We start from the raw sequence: 12,292 nt of genomic DNA, 5'->3' as shown, positions 1-12,292 counted from the left end.
CACATGGCTGTAATATGGGTGAATATAGCATGTTCCAGCTTCAACACCTGGACCTACTGCGGAAGACTTGAGTCTTGCAGCCATTATATGCATACTGCAATGTGCCCATATTGCATATATGTAAAACCATGCAGGAACGTTTCAAGTGATCAAAATAAAAATCACCTACATGAGATTTGAGGGATTTTTGGCCAGTCTTCAAGTAAAATTAATTCCCCCAAAAACCCCAGATCTCATATTATATACAATAAATATCCTCTTCATGAAACCATAAAAAATTGCTACAATTACAAATCATAACAAGTAAAAATACTGTATCATAGTCATTCAAAAGGTTTATACCAATTCCCTAGTATATACCATTATCTAAACGGCTCCCTTAACCCGCAGAGGACCTCCGCCGTATATGTACGGCACTGGTAGACGTGACTTAAGGACCAGCGCCGTACATGTACTGTGGGCTGATCAGGTCCGGCGTAAAGGCTCAAAATGGGCCACTTTAGAGATATTTTTCTAATAGAAATGTGTGATTTTAGTAATTAAAGTATATTACAAAAATGGTTAGTATCACTGCCCCTTTACATTAGACAAATAAAAATAGAACGTCAGTGACACTTTAACACATTTTCCTGGTACTAACTAGAGAATATGCATACCTTTAGCTCCTTTTTAGGAATTTTGTTTCGGTTACCTTGTTCTCCACTATTACCTAAATTAGTAAAGGGTGCACGTTTTCTAAAAGGAATATATTTGATAATTACTATGGATAAAGTTCCCTGCAGGTAAATCTTCAGTTTAAATATAGATTTATAAAGTATTTATGAATGTAATATATACATTTATTTTACAATTTTATACTTATACGGTAATATATACACTGGTATATATTACCGTATAATATATACATTGGTATATATACATTTTATACTTATATACCATTTTAAACTTGTCATATTGAATATACATATCCAAAAATATTGCACTGGTAAGGCACCTTGTCTCCCCTCTGCCTTTACCCATACTTGCAGACTTTTGGGATTTGCACACCTCAGCACAACTTTTTCAATGTGGCACACAATAAACAATACAGCCAGCAGTGTCCTACATAAATGGTGTCAGCATAATGAAACCAATAAACAATATTGCTAGCAGGGTACCCTCTTACAACAGTGCCAACATAGCCCCATAGAATTTGATAATAACATTCTTATTACTACTATGGGAGCTCCCTAAGTACATACAGTGCTATGAAAAAGTATTTGCGCCCTAACAGATTTCTTTTGTTTTTTCACATTTTCCCTTAATAAATGAAATCATCATTCAGAAATTGCCTTTTATATTTACTCAGGTTATCTTTTCTGATATTCAAATTTGTTTGATAATCTGAAACATTTCAGTCTGATAAATGTGAAAAAACTAAAGATATCTGTATTTTCATCTCTTCCAAGTCAATAGGGTAATATCAATATACACTCACCTAAAGAATTATTAGGAACACCATACTAATACGGCGTTGGACCCCCTTTTGCCTTCAGAACTGCCTTAATTCTATGTGGCATTGATTCAACAAGGTGCTGATAGCATTCTTTAGAAATGTTGGCCCATATTGATAGAATAGCATCTTGCAGTTGATGGAGATTTGAGGGATGCACGTCCAGGGCACGAAGCTCCCATTCCACCACATCCCAAAGATGCTCTATTGGGTTTCGATCTGGTGACTGTGGGGGCCATTTTAGTACAGTGAACTCATTGTCATGTTCAAGAAAACAATTTGAAATGATTCAAGCTTTGTGACATGGTGCATTATCCTGCTGGAAGTAGCCATCAGAGGATGGGTACATGGTGGTCATGAAGGGATGGACATGGTCAGAAACAATGCTCAGGTAGCCTGTGGCATTTAAACGATGGCCAATTGGCACTAAGGGGCCTAAAGTGTGCCCAGAACACATCCCCCACACCATTACACCACCACCAGCCTGCACAGTGGTAACAAGGCATGATGGATACATGTTCTCATTCTGTTTACGCCAAATTCGGACTCTACCATTTGAATGTCTCAACAGAAATCGAGACTCATCAGACCAGGCAATATTTTTCCAGTCTTCAACAGTCCAATTTTGGTGAGCTTGTGCAAATTGTAGCCTCTTTTTCCTATTTGTAGTGGAGATGAGTGGTACCCGTTGGGGTCTTCTGCTGTTGTAGCCCATCTGCCTCAAGGTTGTGCGTGTTGTGGCTTCACAAATGCTTTGCTGCATACCTTGGTTGTAACGAGTGGTTATTTCAGTCAACGTTGCTCTTCTATCAGCTTGAATCAGTCGGCCCATTCTCCTCTGACCTCTAGCATCAACAAGGCATTTTCGCCCACAGGACTGCCGCATACTGGATGTTTTTCCCTTTTCACACCATTCTTTGTAAACCCTAGAAATGATTGTGTGTGAAAATCCCAGTAACTGAGCAGATTGTGAAATACTCAGACCGGCCCGTCTGGCACCAACAAGCATGCCACGCTCAAAATTGCTTAAATCACCTTTCTTTCCCATTCTGACATTCAGTTTGGAGTTCAGGAGATTGCCTTGACCAAGACCACAACCCTACATGCATTGAAGCAACTGCCATGTGATTGGTTGACTAGATAATCGCATTAATGAGAAATAGAACAGGTGTTCCTAATAATTCTTTAGGTGAGTGTATATGTAGACAGTTCCACTCATGTCAGTGTAAAAGGATGTACAGTCCTGGCCAAAAGTTTTGAGAATGACACAAATATTAGTTTTCACAAGTTTGCTGCTAAACTGCTTTTGGATCTTTGTTTCAGTTGTTTCTGTGATGTAGTGAAATATAATTACACGCACTTCATACGTTTCAAAGGCTTTTATTGACAATTACATGACATTTATGAAAAGAGTCAGTATTTGCAGTGTTGGCCCTTCTTTTTCAGGACCTCTGCAATTCGACTGGGCATGCTCTCAATCAACTTCTGGGCCAATTCCTGACTGATAGCAACCCATTCTTTCATAATCACTTCTTGGAGTTTGTCAGAATTAGTGGGTTTTTGTTTGTCCACCCGCCTCTTGAGGATTGACCACAAGTTCTCAATGGGATTAAGATCTGGGGAGTTTCCAGGCCATGGACCCAAAATGTCAACGTTTTGGTCCCCGAGCCACTTAGTTATCATTTTTGCCTTATGGCCTGGTGCTCCATCGTGCTGGAAAATGCATTGTTCTTCACCAAACTGTTGTTGGATTGTTGGAAGAAGTTGCTGTTGGAGGGTGTTTTGGTGCCATTCTTTATTCATGGCTATGTTTTGGGGCAAAATTGTGAGTGAGCCCACTCCCTTGGATGAGAAGCAACCCCACACATGAATGGTCTCAGGATGCTTTACTGTTGGCATGACACAGGACTGATGGTAGCGCTCACCTCTTATTCTCCGGACAAGCCTTTTTCCTGATGCCCCAAACAATCGGAAAGAGGCTTCATTGGAGAATATGACTTTGCCCCAGTCCTCAGCAGTCCATTCACCATATTTTCTGCAGAAGATCAATCTGTCCCTGATGTTTGGAGAGAAGTGGCTTCTTTTCTTTTCTGCCCTTCTTGACACCCGACCATCTTTCAAAAGTCTTCGCCTTTACTGTGCGTGCAGATGCGCTCACACCTGCCTGCTGCCATTCCTGAGCAAGCTCTGCACTGGTGGCACTCCGATCCCGCTGCTGAATCCTCTTTAGGAGACGATCCTGGAGCTTGCTGGACTTTCTTGAACGCCCTGAAGCCTTCTTAACAAGAATTGAACCTCTTTCCTTGAAGTTCTTGACGATCCTATAAATTGTTGATTGAGGTGCAATCTTAGTAGCCTGTGAAGCCATTTTTATGCAACGCAATGATGGCTGCACGCGTTTCTTTGCAGGTCACCATGGTTAACAATGGAAGAACAATGATTTCAAGCATCACCCTCCTTTTAACAGGTCAAGTCTGCCATTTTAACCCAAATCAGCCTGACATAATGATCTCCAGCCTTGTGCTTGTCAACATTCTCACCTGAGTTAACAAGACGATTACTGAAATGCTCTCAGCAGGTCCTTTAATGACAGCAATGAAATGCAGTGGAAAGGTTTTTGGGGATTAAGTAAATTTTCATGGCAAAGAAGGACTATGCAATTCATCTGATCACTCTTCATAACATTCTGGAGTATAAGGAAATTGCTATTATAAAAACTTAAGCAGCACCTTTTCCAATATTTATGTAATTCTTAAAACTTTTGGCCACGACTGTACATAAGACACCAGTTTAGGAGACGATCCTGGCGCTTACTGGACTTTCTTGGACACCTTGAAGCCTTCTTAACAAGAATTGAACCTCTTTCCTTGAAATTCTTGATGATCCTATAAATTGTTGATTGAGGTGCAATCTTAGTAGCCACAATATCCTTGCCTGTGAAGCCATTTGTATGCAACGCAATGATGGCTGCACGTGTTTCTTTGCAGGTCACCATAGTTGACAATGGAAGAACAATGATTTCAAGTATCACCCTCCTTTTAACAGGTCAAGTCTGCCATTTTAACCCAATCAGCCTGACATAATGATCTCCAGCCTTGTGCTCGTCAACATTCTCACCTGAGTTAACAAGACGAGTACTGAAATGATCTCAGCAGGTCCTTTAATGACAGCAATGAAATGCAGTGGATTTTTTGGGGGGATTAAGTTAATTTTCATAGCAAAGAAGGACTATGCAATTCATCTGATCACTCTTCATAACATTCTGGAGTATATGCAAATTGCTATTATATAAACTTAAGCAGCAACTTTAAAAAAATTCCAATATTTATGTAATTCTCAAAACTTTTGGCCACGATTGTAGGTGTTAGAGATTTGTACCCCTCATAACCAGTCTGTATCAGCTGACTTAAAGGGGTTCACCGGGAATACTTACTTTTCAGAAAGTGCCTCCATAAACAGAAGATTCATAGTTACTTGTTCCCTGCCACTCTGGTCTTTTGCTGTGTCCATGTTCTCGTCACAGGCTTGTTTTCTTCCAGTGCTGCATGAGCAACACGCTTGTCTGCAACCAATAACTGGCTTCAGCAGTGAAGTGACCAGAAGCAGCACATCACCTCTGAAGCCAATCATTGGCTGCAGTGGAGCATGTGACCATGCCCATGAGGCACCAGAAGAAAGCAAGCTGGGGACCGGAACATGGACACAGAGCAGTGGGAAGCAGATAAGTATGGATCTTCTGTTTATGGAGGTAGGTTGGAGGCACTTACAGAAAAATCAGTATTCCCAGGGAACTCCTATAAAGCTAGGAATTAGAGGAAACCTGTTGGAAATGCTGTTCTGTCCGAAGGCAGCATGTTTTAAAGCAGGAGAAGGTGAGAAGACTGATATATAGCTTTGTGGGAAAAGATTCAGTGTAACATAAACTTTATTAATTTACATGTTTGCTCTTTCTATACTTAGGAGTCCAGTGGATGGTCTTCTCAGTGATTGACAGCTATGTCTGAATGTACATTCAGATGAAGAAAGCTTTAACTCTTTGAATAGAACCGCCCACTGGACTTCTAAGCATAGAAGAGCGAGGACTTACATGGAATCTATCAGCAGTTTTGACCATGCATAACTACTGACAGCACTAGGTAAAGGCTCCTTGCTGTAACAGAGGCTGTCATTATTAAGGCTATTCCTGATAATAAAAGTGCCACAAATTTTTTTGGGGTCCTGCTCTTCCCTTCCCCTACCTAGTGCTGTCAGCAGTATATTATGGTCAAAACTGCTCCTATTACATGAATACATTTAATAAAAGTTTTACAGAATATTTTCTCACAATATTATTTATATAGCGAATTGTACAGCATTATTAGTTTTGCATATTACAAATATTTGTTATTATTAAATTACTAATACTTCTCAGGAGGTGTAAGAAGGCTGGTACATTTCTTGCATTCTTGAAATTGTTGACATAAAATGTTATACATATAAGGAGAAAGAAAGAGCACTTACATGCACAATATGAAGTGACCCTGAAGGTGAATGGGGAGTGGAGATCTCATCGTAATATCTAAACTATGGTTTGATGTTGTATTGGAATGCAGCTCAGCCTTTGTCATATGGTTCTTATTGTATAAGACTGTCATCTTGTTACCTGGTACATTCCCTACCGAATTTCTCAGAACAATATACATCTGCCTAAGGCTACAAGGTGCATAGCTGTAAGCATTCATGGGTAAGGTATAAAACCTAAGTAGAATTATAAAGTATTGTAGATCTGCATAATCCTACCAAAACTTGACATTCTACATTCCATGTAGTTTCAGGGCTACAGGCCTTCATAAATTCTGGTTTTAAAGACATTTATTAGGACATTTTCCAGAACTTTCTATTTAGAGGTGTTAGGTGTGAAGTCACCAGTAACAAAGAGGTGCAAAAATGTACTTTAGTTATTATATTTGTGCCACAGCTTTACGTGTGATAAGAAAATGTGAATTATTTTAGATGAAATTGCACTGAGACTGAAGTTCTCTACATATCTTTATTGCTTCATATATTACAGCTATACCTTGCATGCTTCTGACCTTACTGTACTGTCATCTCTGGTATTTCTATACCCACAGGAGGTAGGCAGTCTAAGTATGCAGTCAATGCCTTTGAAGTGTTTGACACTGACACCCGTTCCTGGACCAAATTCCCCAATATTCCCAACAAAAGAGCATACTCAACATATGTGATAAGTGAAGGATCCCTCTACAGTTTAGGAGGATTACGACAAGGGGGAACATACCGACGGCCAAAATTTACAAAGACTGTGGATATATTTGATATGGAACAAGGCAAGTTCAAACATAGATACCAACTCGACATCTTATATTTTGATATACTTGGAAACTGAACTACTACATCACCAACTCACTTTGTCTATCCATTTCATAGCATTTTATAGCAATGCTCCCAAGTTAATCCTCATTAAAAGTATTTTCCGCAGTACAGTATATGCCATAAATGATTCCTAGGTAGGCGTCTCATCTCTGGGACACCTGCCTTCTAGGGAATGGGGACTTCCTGACCCCTGTTCCATCAGGCAAGGCATCCGCTATCCACTGGATCCAGGCACAGAATAAACTTTTTAACGTACAATGATTAACAATGGTGTCTGTTTTAGAAAGACCATATACACTCTATATGTACTGTAGAATAAGCGTGCACCTGAATGCTGGTTTCCTGCCATATAATAAGCAGGTATACAAACAGTAGGCTTTCTGGACAGATAAGCATGTTGCGGTCGCCAGTATAGTCTCCAATGGATGGCCAGGTAACTTGTAGCAGGCTGGGCTACAAACACGTCCTATTCATTTATGGGCAGGTAACGTCAGGTCAAAATTCTGTATGAAAAGACAAGGTAAAAGAATCAGACCAGGGTCAGTAGACAGGCAAGCTGTGTTAAACATAAATGCAAACACGAAAACGCCAGGAAACCCAATTACTGTAGGGGTTCCCCGTTAATATCCCAGGAAGCTAATCATACAGAGCAGAGAGCTATGGCATCTCATCCTCAAGATGACATTATAGCTGCAAATGGGCTGAAAGGCTACATGCTGGGCCCATACAGCTTTGTGCCAGCCTGCTGGTGACACTGGGGGACACTTATTAAGAAGGTCATTTTACGTGCTTGTCTTAATCTATCCCCCGCTGGTGTCAGATTGGGCACAACTGCGTTGCATGCCTTTTAATAGGACCTCTTTCACACGACAGTGTGTCCCCCGTGGCCATATTGTGGCCCGCATATCCACAATGGGTCCACAAATCCAGAGATGCGGAACAGAATGGATCCACTGAACGGAAGCACTACGGAGCACTTCTGTGAGGTTCTGTTCTGTTCTTCTGTTTCACAAAAATATAGAACTTGTTCTATCTTTTTGCGGAACGGAGGGATCGCGGAACCCATTCAAATGAATGGGGTCACGATCCACATGTGGCTGGCCCACGGTCGGTGCCCATGCATTGCGAACCGCAATTTGCGGTTCGCAGCACGGCCACGGGACACACACGTTCGTGTGAAAGAGGCCTAATTGTGATGCATCTGTGCATGTCCACGAAGCAGAAAAGAAATCAGCCAGGGAACTGATGTAGATTTCAGGTATATAGGTATCATAGAGAAAAATACATATGCTGGCTGGCTATGCCCGGCCTCAAATCTTCTACTGCCACACTTCACTCTTTTTTTTTTTTTTTTAAGTAGCAAGCAGGGCACAAAGCTCAAAAAATGTCTCTAAATTTTGTGCAAGCAGGGTGTGCACCAAACATTGCTTGGCATTCAGAGGTTGATAAATGTCCTCCACTGGGTTTACAAATCATTTTTATGCTGCCCTATCTAAGGACATCATAACGTGGTGACACAGGCCCTGGTTCCAGCACTGGGTCATTAACTTCTGTTGGTGCAGTAGTTTTCATTAAATCACTCTTTATTACGTGCAGCGGGAGCTGACATTACAGTCCTCTCAATATAAGGCATGTGCTGTCACACCCTCCAATCCGGGAAGGACAGTATAGGGAGAATGCTGTCAATCAAAAGTAAAGGTCATTTTACACAGACAAACAATCTGGACAATTAGCAGAGATAAGCATTTGTAAAAACACCCATTCCGATAATTGACCGGTGTAAAAGGTGCCATAATCATCCGAGGTGCAGCGGATTGTCCTATGTAAACAGAAACGTTAGGGGGCCAGTGATTGGTGAAGTGATTGCTTGGCCTCCTACAGAGGAGATGATTGCATGGAAAACTGAAATGAAAAATTGGCTGCTAAATCGGTCTGTGTAAAGGACCGAAAGTGACCCAGTGCTGGAATCAGGAATTCTGTGTCCGTAAACTTAAACCTAGTGACAGATATCCTTTATGATATATTCATTATCCCTGAAACTGTTTCTATTAAGCCTAAACTGCCAGATAGGGAACATTAGGATAGTTTTCTAAATATGTCTCTGGTTGAAAATGAAATTCTCAATTCTCTGATTTTCAGGTGGCTGGATGAAGACAGATCGTTCCTGCTTTCTAAGAAAAAGAAGAGCTGATTTTGTTGCAGGGGCAATACATGGCAGAGTTGTTGTGGCTGGAGGTCTTGGTAAGAATAAAAATGCTTCCTATATATAAGAGTCGCCAGTAGATCCAGATAATATTCTATGCATCCTCCATAGACAAGCATATGGTCTTTTTTTGCTATATTTCTATTTTACTGAACCTAACCGTATTACATAACCAGAACAGACAGAATCCTTCAGTTTGTGGCCTGAAGCATGGGCATGTCATTCAGAATGCAGATTGTTTGCATAGGATACACAGAGCTGGCATGTGACGGGTGTAACATTAATACAAACTGGTTAACAAGCTATTACAATAATTTACAGAGATGTGCACATAACCCAGGGACTTTAGTCTAAGGAATGTGAGATCTCTTGAGAACAAGTACATTGGCAAGACTATTGCACATTCATGCTACAAATTATGTCAATGAATTCTATATCTCTTCATCATTCAGGAAATCAACCTTCAGTTTTGGAAACAGCAGAGATCTTCCATCCATTGAAGAACAGGTGGGAAAACATAAGTCCCATGCCCAACCCACGATGTGCTTGCGCCGCTATCGTCTTGAAGAACAGGCTGTATGCTATTGGCGGAGTAAACCAGGGCCCCAGCTCTGCAGTAGACATGCTGAGTTTAGTAGACTCTTGACTAAGGTGTTTGCATTTAGTATGTTGTAGTTTCTGTACAGTAGGTTTGTTTCAGAGTGTGTGTTTTATACTGTGGGCATCAGACTGTTTGCCAAGCCACGTATGCTATCCTGTATGCAGGGCATCTGGAATTTCTGTGCATACATGAAGAATGAGGTTGCTATTGCCAAGGGTGAAATTCAAACAATGTATTTAATATTGATTATCAAACCATTTTCTAATTACTTTGGAGAGAATCAAGGTGATTTTGGGGTGATAATGACCAACTGAAAAATTCTATTGAAATGTTTGCAAGTTTTTAATCTGTTATGGAAATATTTTTACATTGATCTGAATATTGTCTTACATCCCGCGAAGTTGTTAATAAATATGCAAACCTATATAAAATGAGAGCCAATAAACAAGCCGTATGTACCCTTCAAAATACATGGTTTATATACAATATTGTACATGGCACACCACAGGCACATTATGATTTTTATATCAACCAGAAAACTATACCAAGTCTTGTTATTACCTTAGCCTTTTGCTTTTGAGCAGAGGCATAGCTAGGGGTTCAGCACAGAGGGGTGAAACATATTGGCGTGTTTACAACTGCAGAGATCCTTGTTTTCTACGAATCCCGCTTCATCTCCACTAGAGATAGGCAGGATGCAGGAGGACAGCAATACAGAGAGGGGCGTTGCCAAATTCTCAATCCAACTGACCCCAAGTCCTAGCACAAAAGACGTATTTACATGGACATTGTAGTCAGTGCTTCCAAACATGCAGAAGAATGTAGCACCATATACCTCTTACATCTAGTAACGTCTCCTCTGATGCAGATGTGCTCGTCCTCATCTTCTTCATTCGGACCACACCGCCATGACAACATCTTTCAGCCACATCTCGTCTCTGCAAAGTTTGCCACACAGACATCTTAAGTTCATCTCTTTTCCGTCATTCTCTCCTCTTAGTGCTCCTATCATGCTGCTGGTCCCCTCTATACTGTGCTCCTACATGCTCCCAAATACTATACTGCGTAAATAATGATGCTATACAAAATAGTCCCCCCCCCCATAGTAACAGCACTCCAAAAAGTCCCACCAACAGTAATAATTCTATCCCATTAGTAACAGTACCCCTGACAGTGACAATTCTCCCCTACAGTTCCCCCGTTAGTAGTAGTGCCCTCCTTATTGTGCCCAATACTAATTCCTCCCATAGTACCCACAATAGTAATAATGTCCCCTTATTTGAAATTCTTTTCCCAAATTGTCCCCAGTAGTTATAAATCTCGATCTAGTGTCTCCCGTAGTTATAATGCCCCCATAGTGCACCCAGTAGTTATAATGCCCTTATAGATTTCCCAGTAACTATTATGCCCCACTTTAGTGATCCAGTAGCTATAATGCCCTCAATAGTACCACCGCTAATCATGTCCCCTATAATGCCTCCAGTAATTATCCTGCTCACCTATAGTGCTCTCAGTAGTTATTATGCCCCTATAGTTCCCTGAGTTATCATAGTCTTCTATAGTTGCCCTCAATAGTTTTAATGCCCTTATAGGGCCCTCAGTTATCATGATCTCCTATAATGCCTTTAATAATTAAAATTCCCCTATAGTGCCCATGAGCTATCATGCTCTCCTAAAATTCCCCCAATATTTATAATGCCCCCTATAGTGTCACCAGTAATCAGGTTCCATATAGTGCCCCCATAGTTATAATGCCCCCTATAGTGGTCCCAGTATTTACTATGCCCACTATAGTGCCCCTAGTACTTTTAATGTCCCTTAAAGTAGCCCAATACATATAGCGTCCTCTAAAGTGGCCCAGTACTTACAAAGTCCTCTATAATGGTTCAGTACTTTTAATGTCCTCTATAGTGGCCGAGACCTTATAATGTCAGAAACCATGTGGCAGTATTAATACAACTACCCTAAGGTCAAACTCACACTAGCGAGTTTAATACGACTAAGATGTTTGCATGCGTCAGTGAGAGGTTCCATTCCGGCTTCCACTCCTCTGACAGGATAGCACAGCATTGTACTGATTTATAATGCTGTGTAACCCTGAGGGTCCTGAAATCTACTGAATTACACTGACATAATGTTGTCAGTGTAACACATTAGGTTTCAGGACTCTCAGGGTTACACACTTACACAGCATTATAAATCAGTATAATGCTGCGCGATCCTGTCAGAGGAGCAGAGGTCAGAACGGGACCTCTCACTGACACACGCTGCGAGTTTATCACATTAAACTTGCTCATTTGTGTCTGGCCTTATGTATTTATTATTAAAGTGCCATTCATTCCATGGAGACATATGAAAAGGAGTATACATACATAATACAGGACAAGTACAACAAGCATGAAGGAGACAAGTTATCAACTGGTACAGAAGGAGAGAAGACCCTGCCCACGAGGGCTTACAATCTACATTCTAACAGTTTTTATGCAATCAGTACTTGAATGGTAAATAGAAAAGAAATGTGTATCCAGTACAAATAATACTTATAATGTCCCCTATAGTGACCCAGCCCCCTATAGAGGAACAGTACTTATAATACTCCTCCCTCCCCCATATGGCTCTTAAC

At 40.8% G+C, this 12,292-nt stretch overlaps 1 protein-coding gene across 1 annotated transcript in view; it reads left to right on the top strand.

The window, feature by feature from the left end:
* Positions 1–10,769, top strand: part of KLHDC8A (kelch domain containing 8A) — a 70,490-nt gene extending 59,721 nt beyond the window's left edge. Inside the window, exons 4-6 of the mRNA XM_044288426.1 lie at positions 6,604–6,819; positions 9,005–9,106; positions 9,521–10,769. Of these exons, the coding sequence (XP_044144361.1) occupies positions 6,604–6,819; positions 9,005–9,106; positions 9,521–9,714 (512 nt within the window). The 3' untranslated portion in view covers positions 9,715–10,769. The remainder of the gene's footprint in view (positions 1–6,603; positions 6,820–9,004; positions 9,107–9,520) is intronic.
* The last annotated feature ends 1,523 nt before the right edge of the window (positions 10,770–12,292 follow it).

Source organism: Bufo gargarizans, chromosome 3 (assembly GCF_014858855.1).
Source record: "Bufo gargarizans isolate SCDJY-AF-19 chromosome 3, ASM1485885v1, whole genome shotgun sequence".
Lineage (NCBI taxonomy): Eukaryota > Metazoa > Chordata > Amphibia > Anura > Bufonidae > Bufo > Bufo gargarizans.
This window is presented reverse-complemented; position numbering and strand designations above follow the sequence as displayed.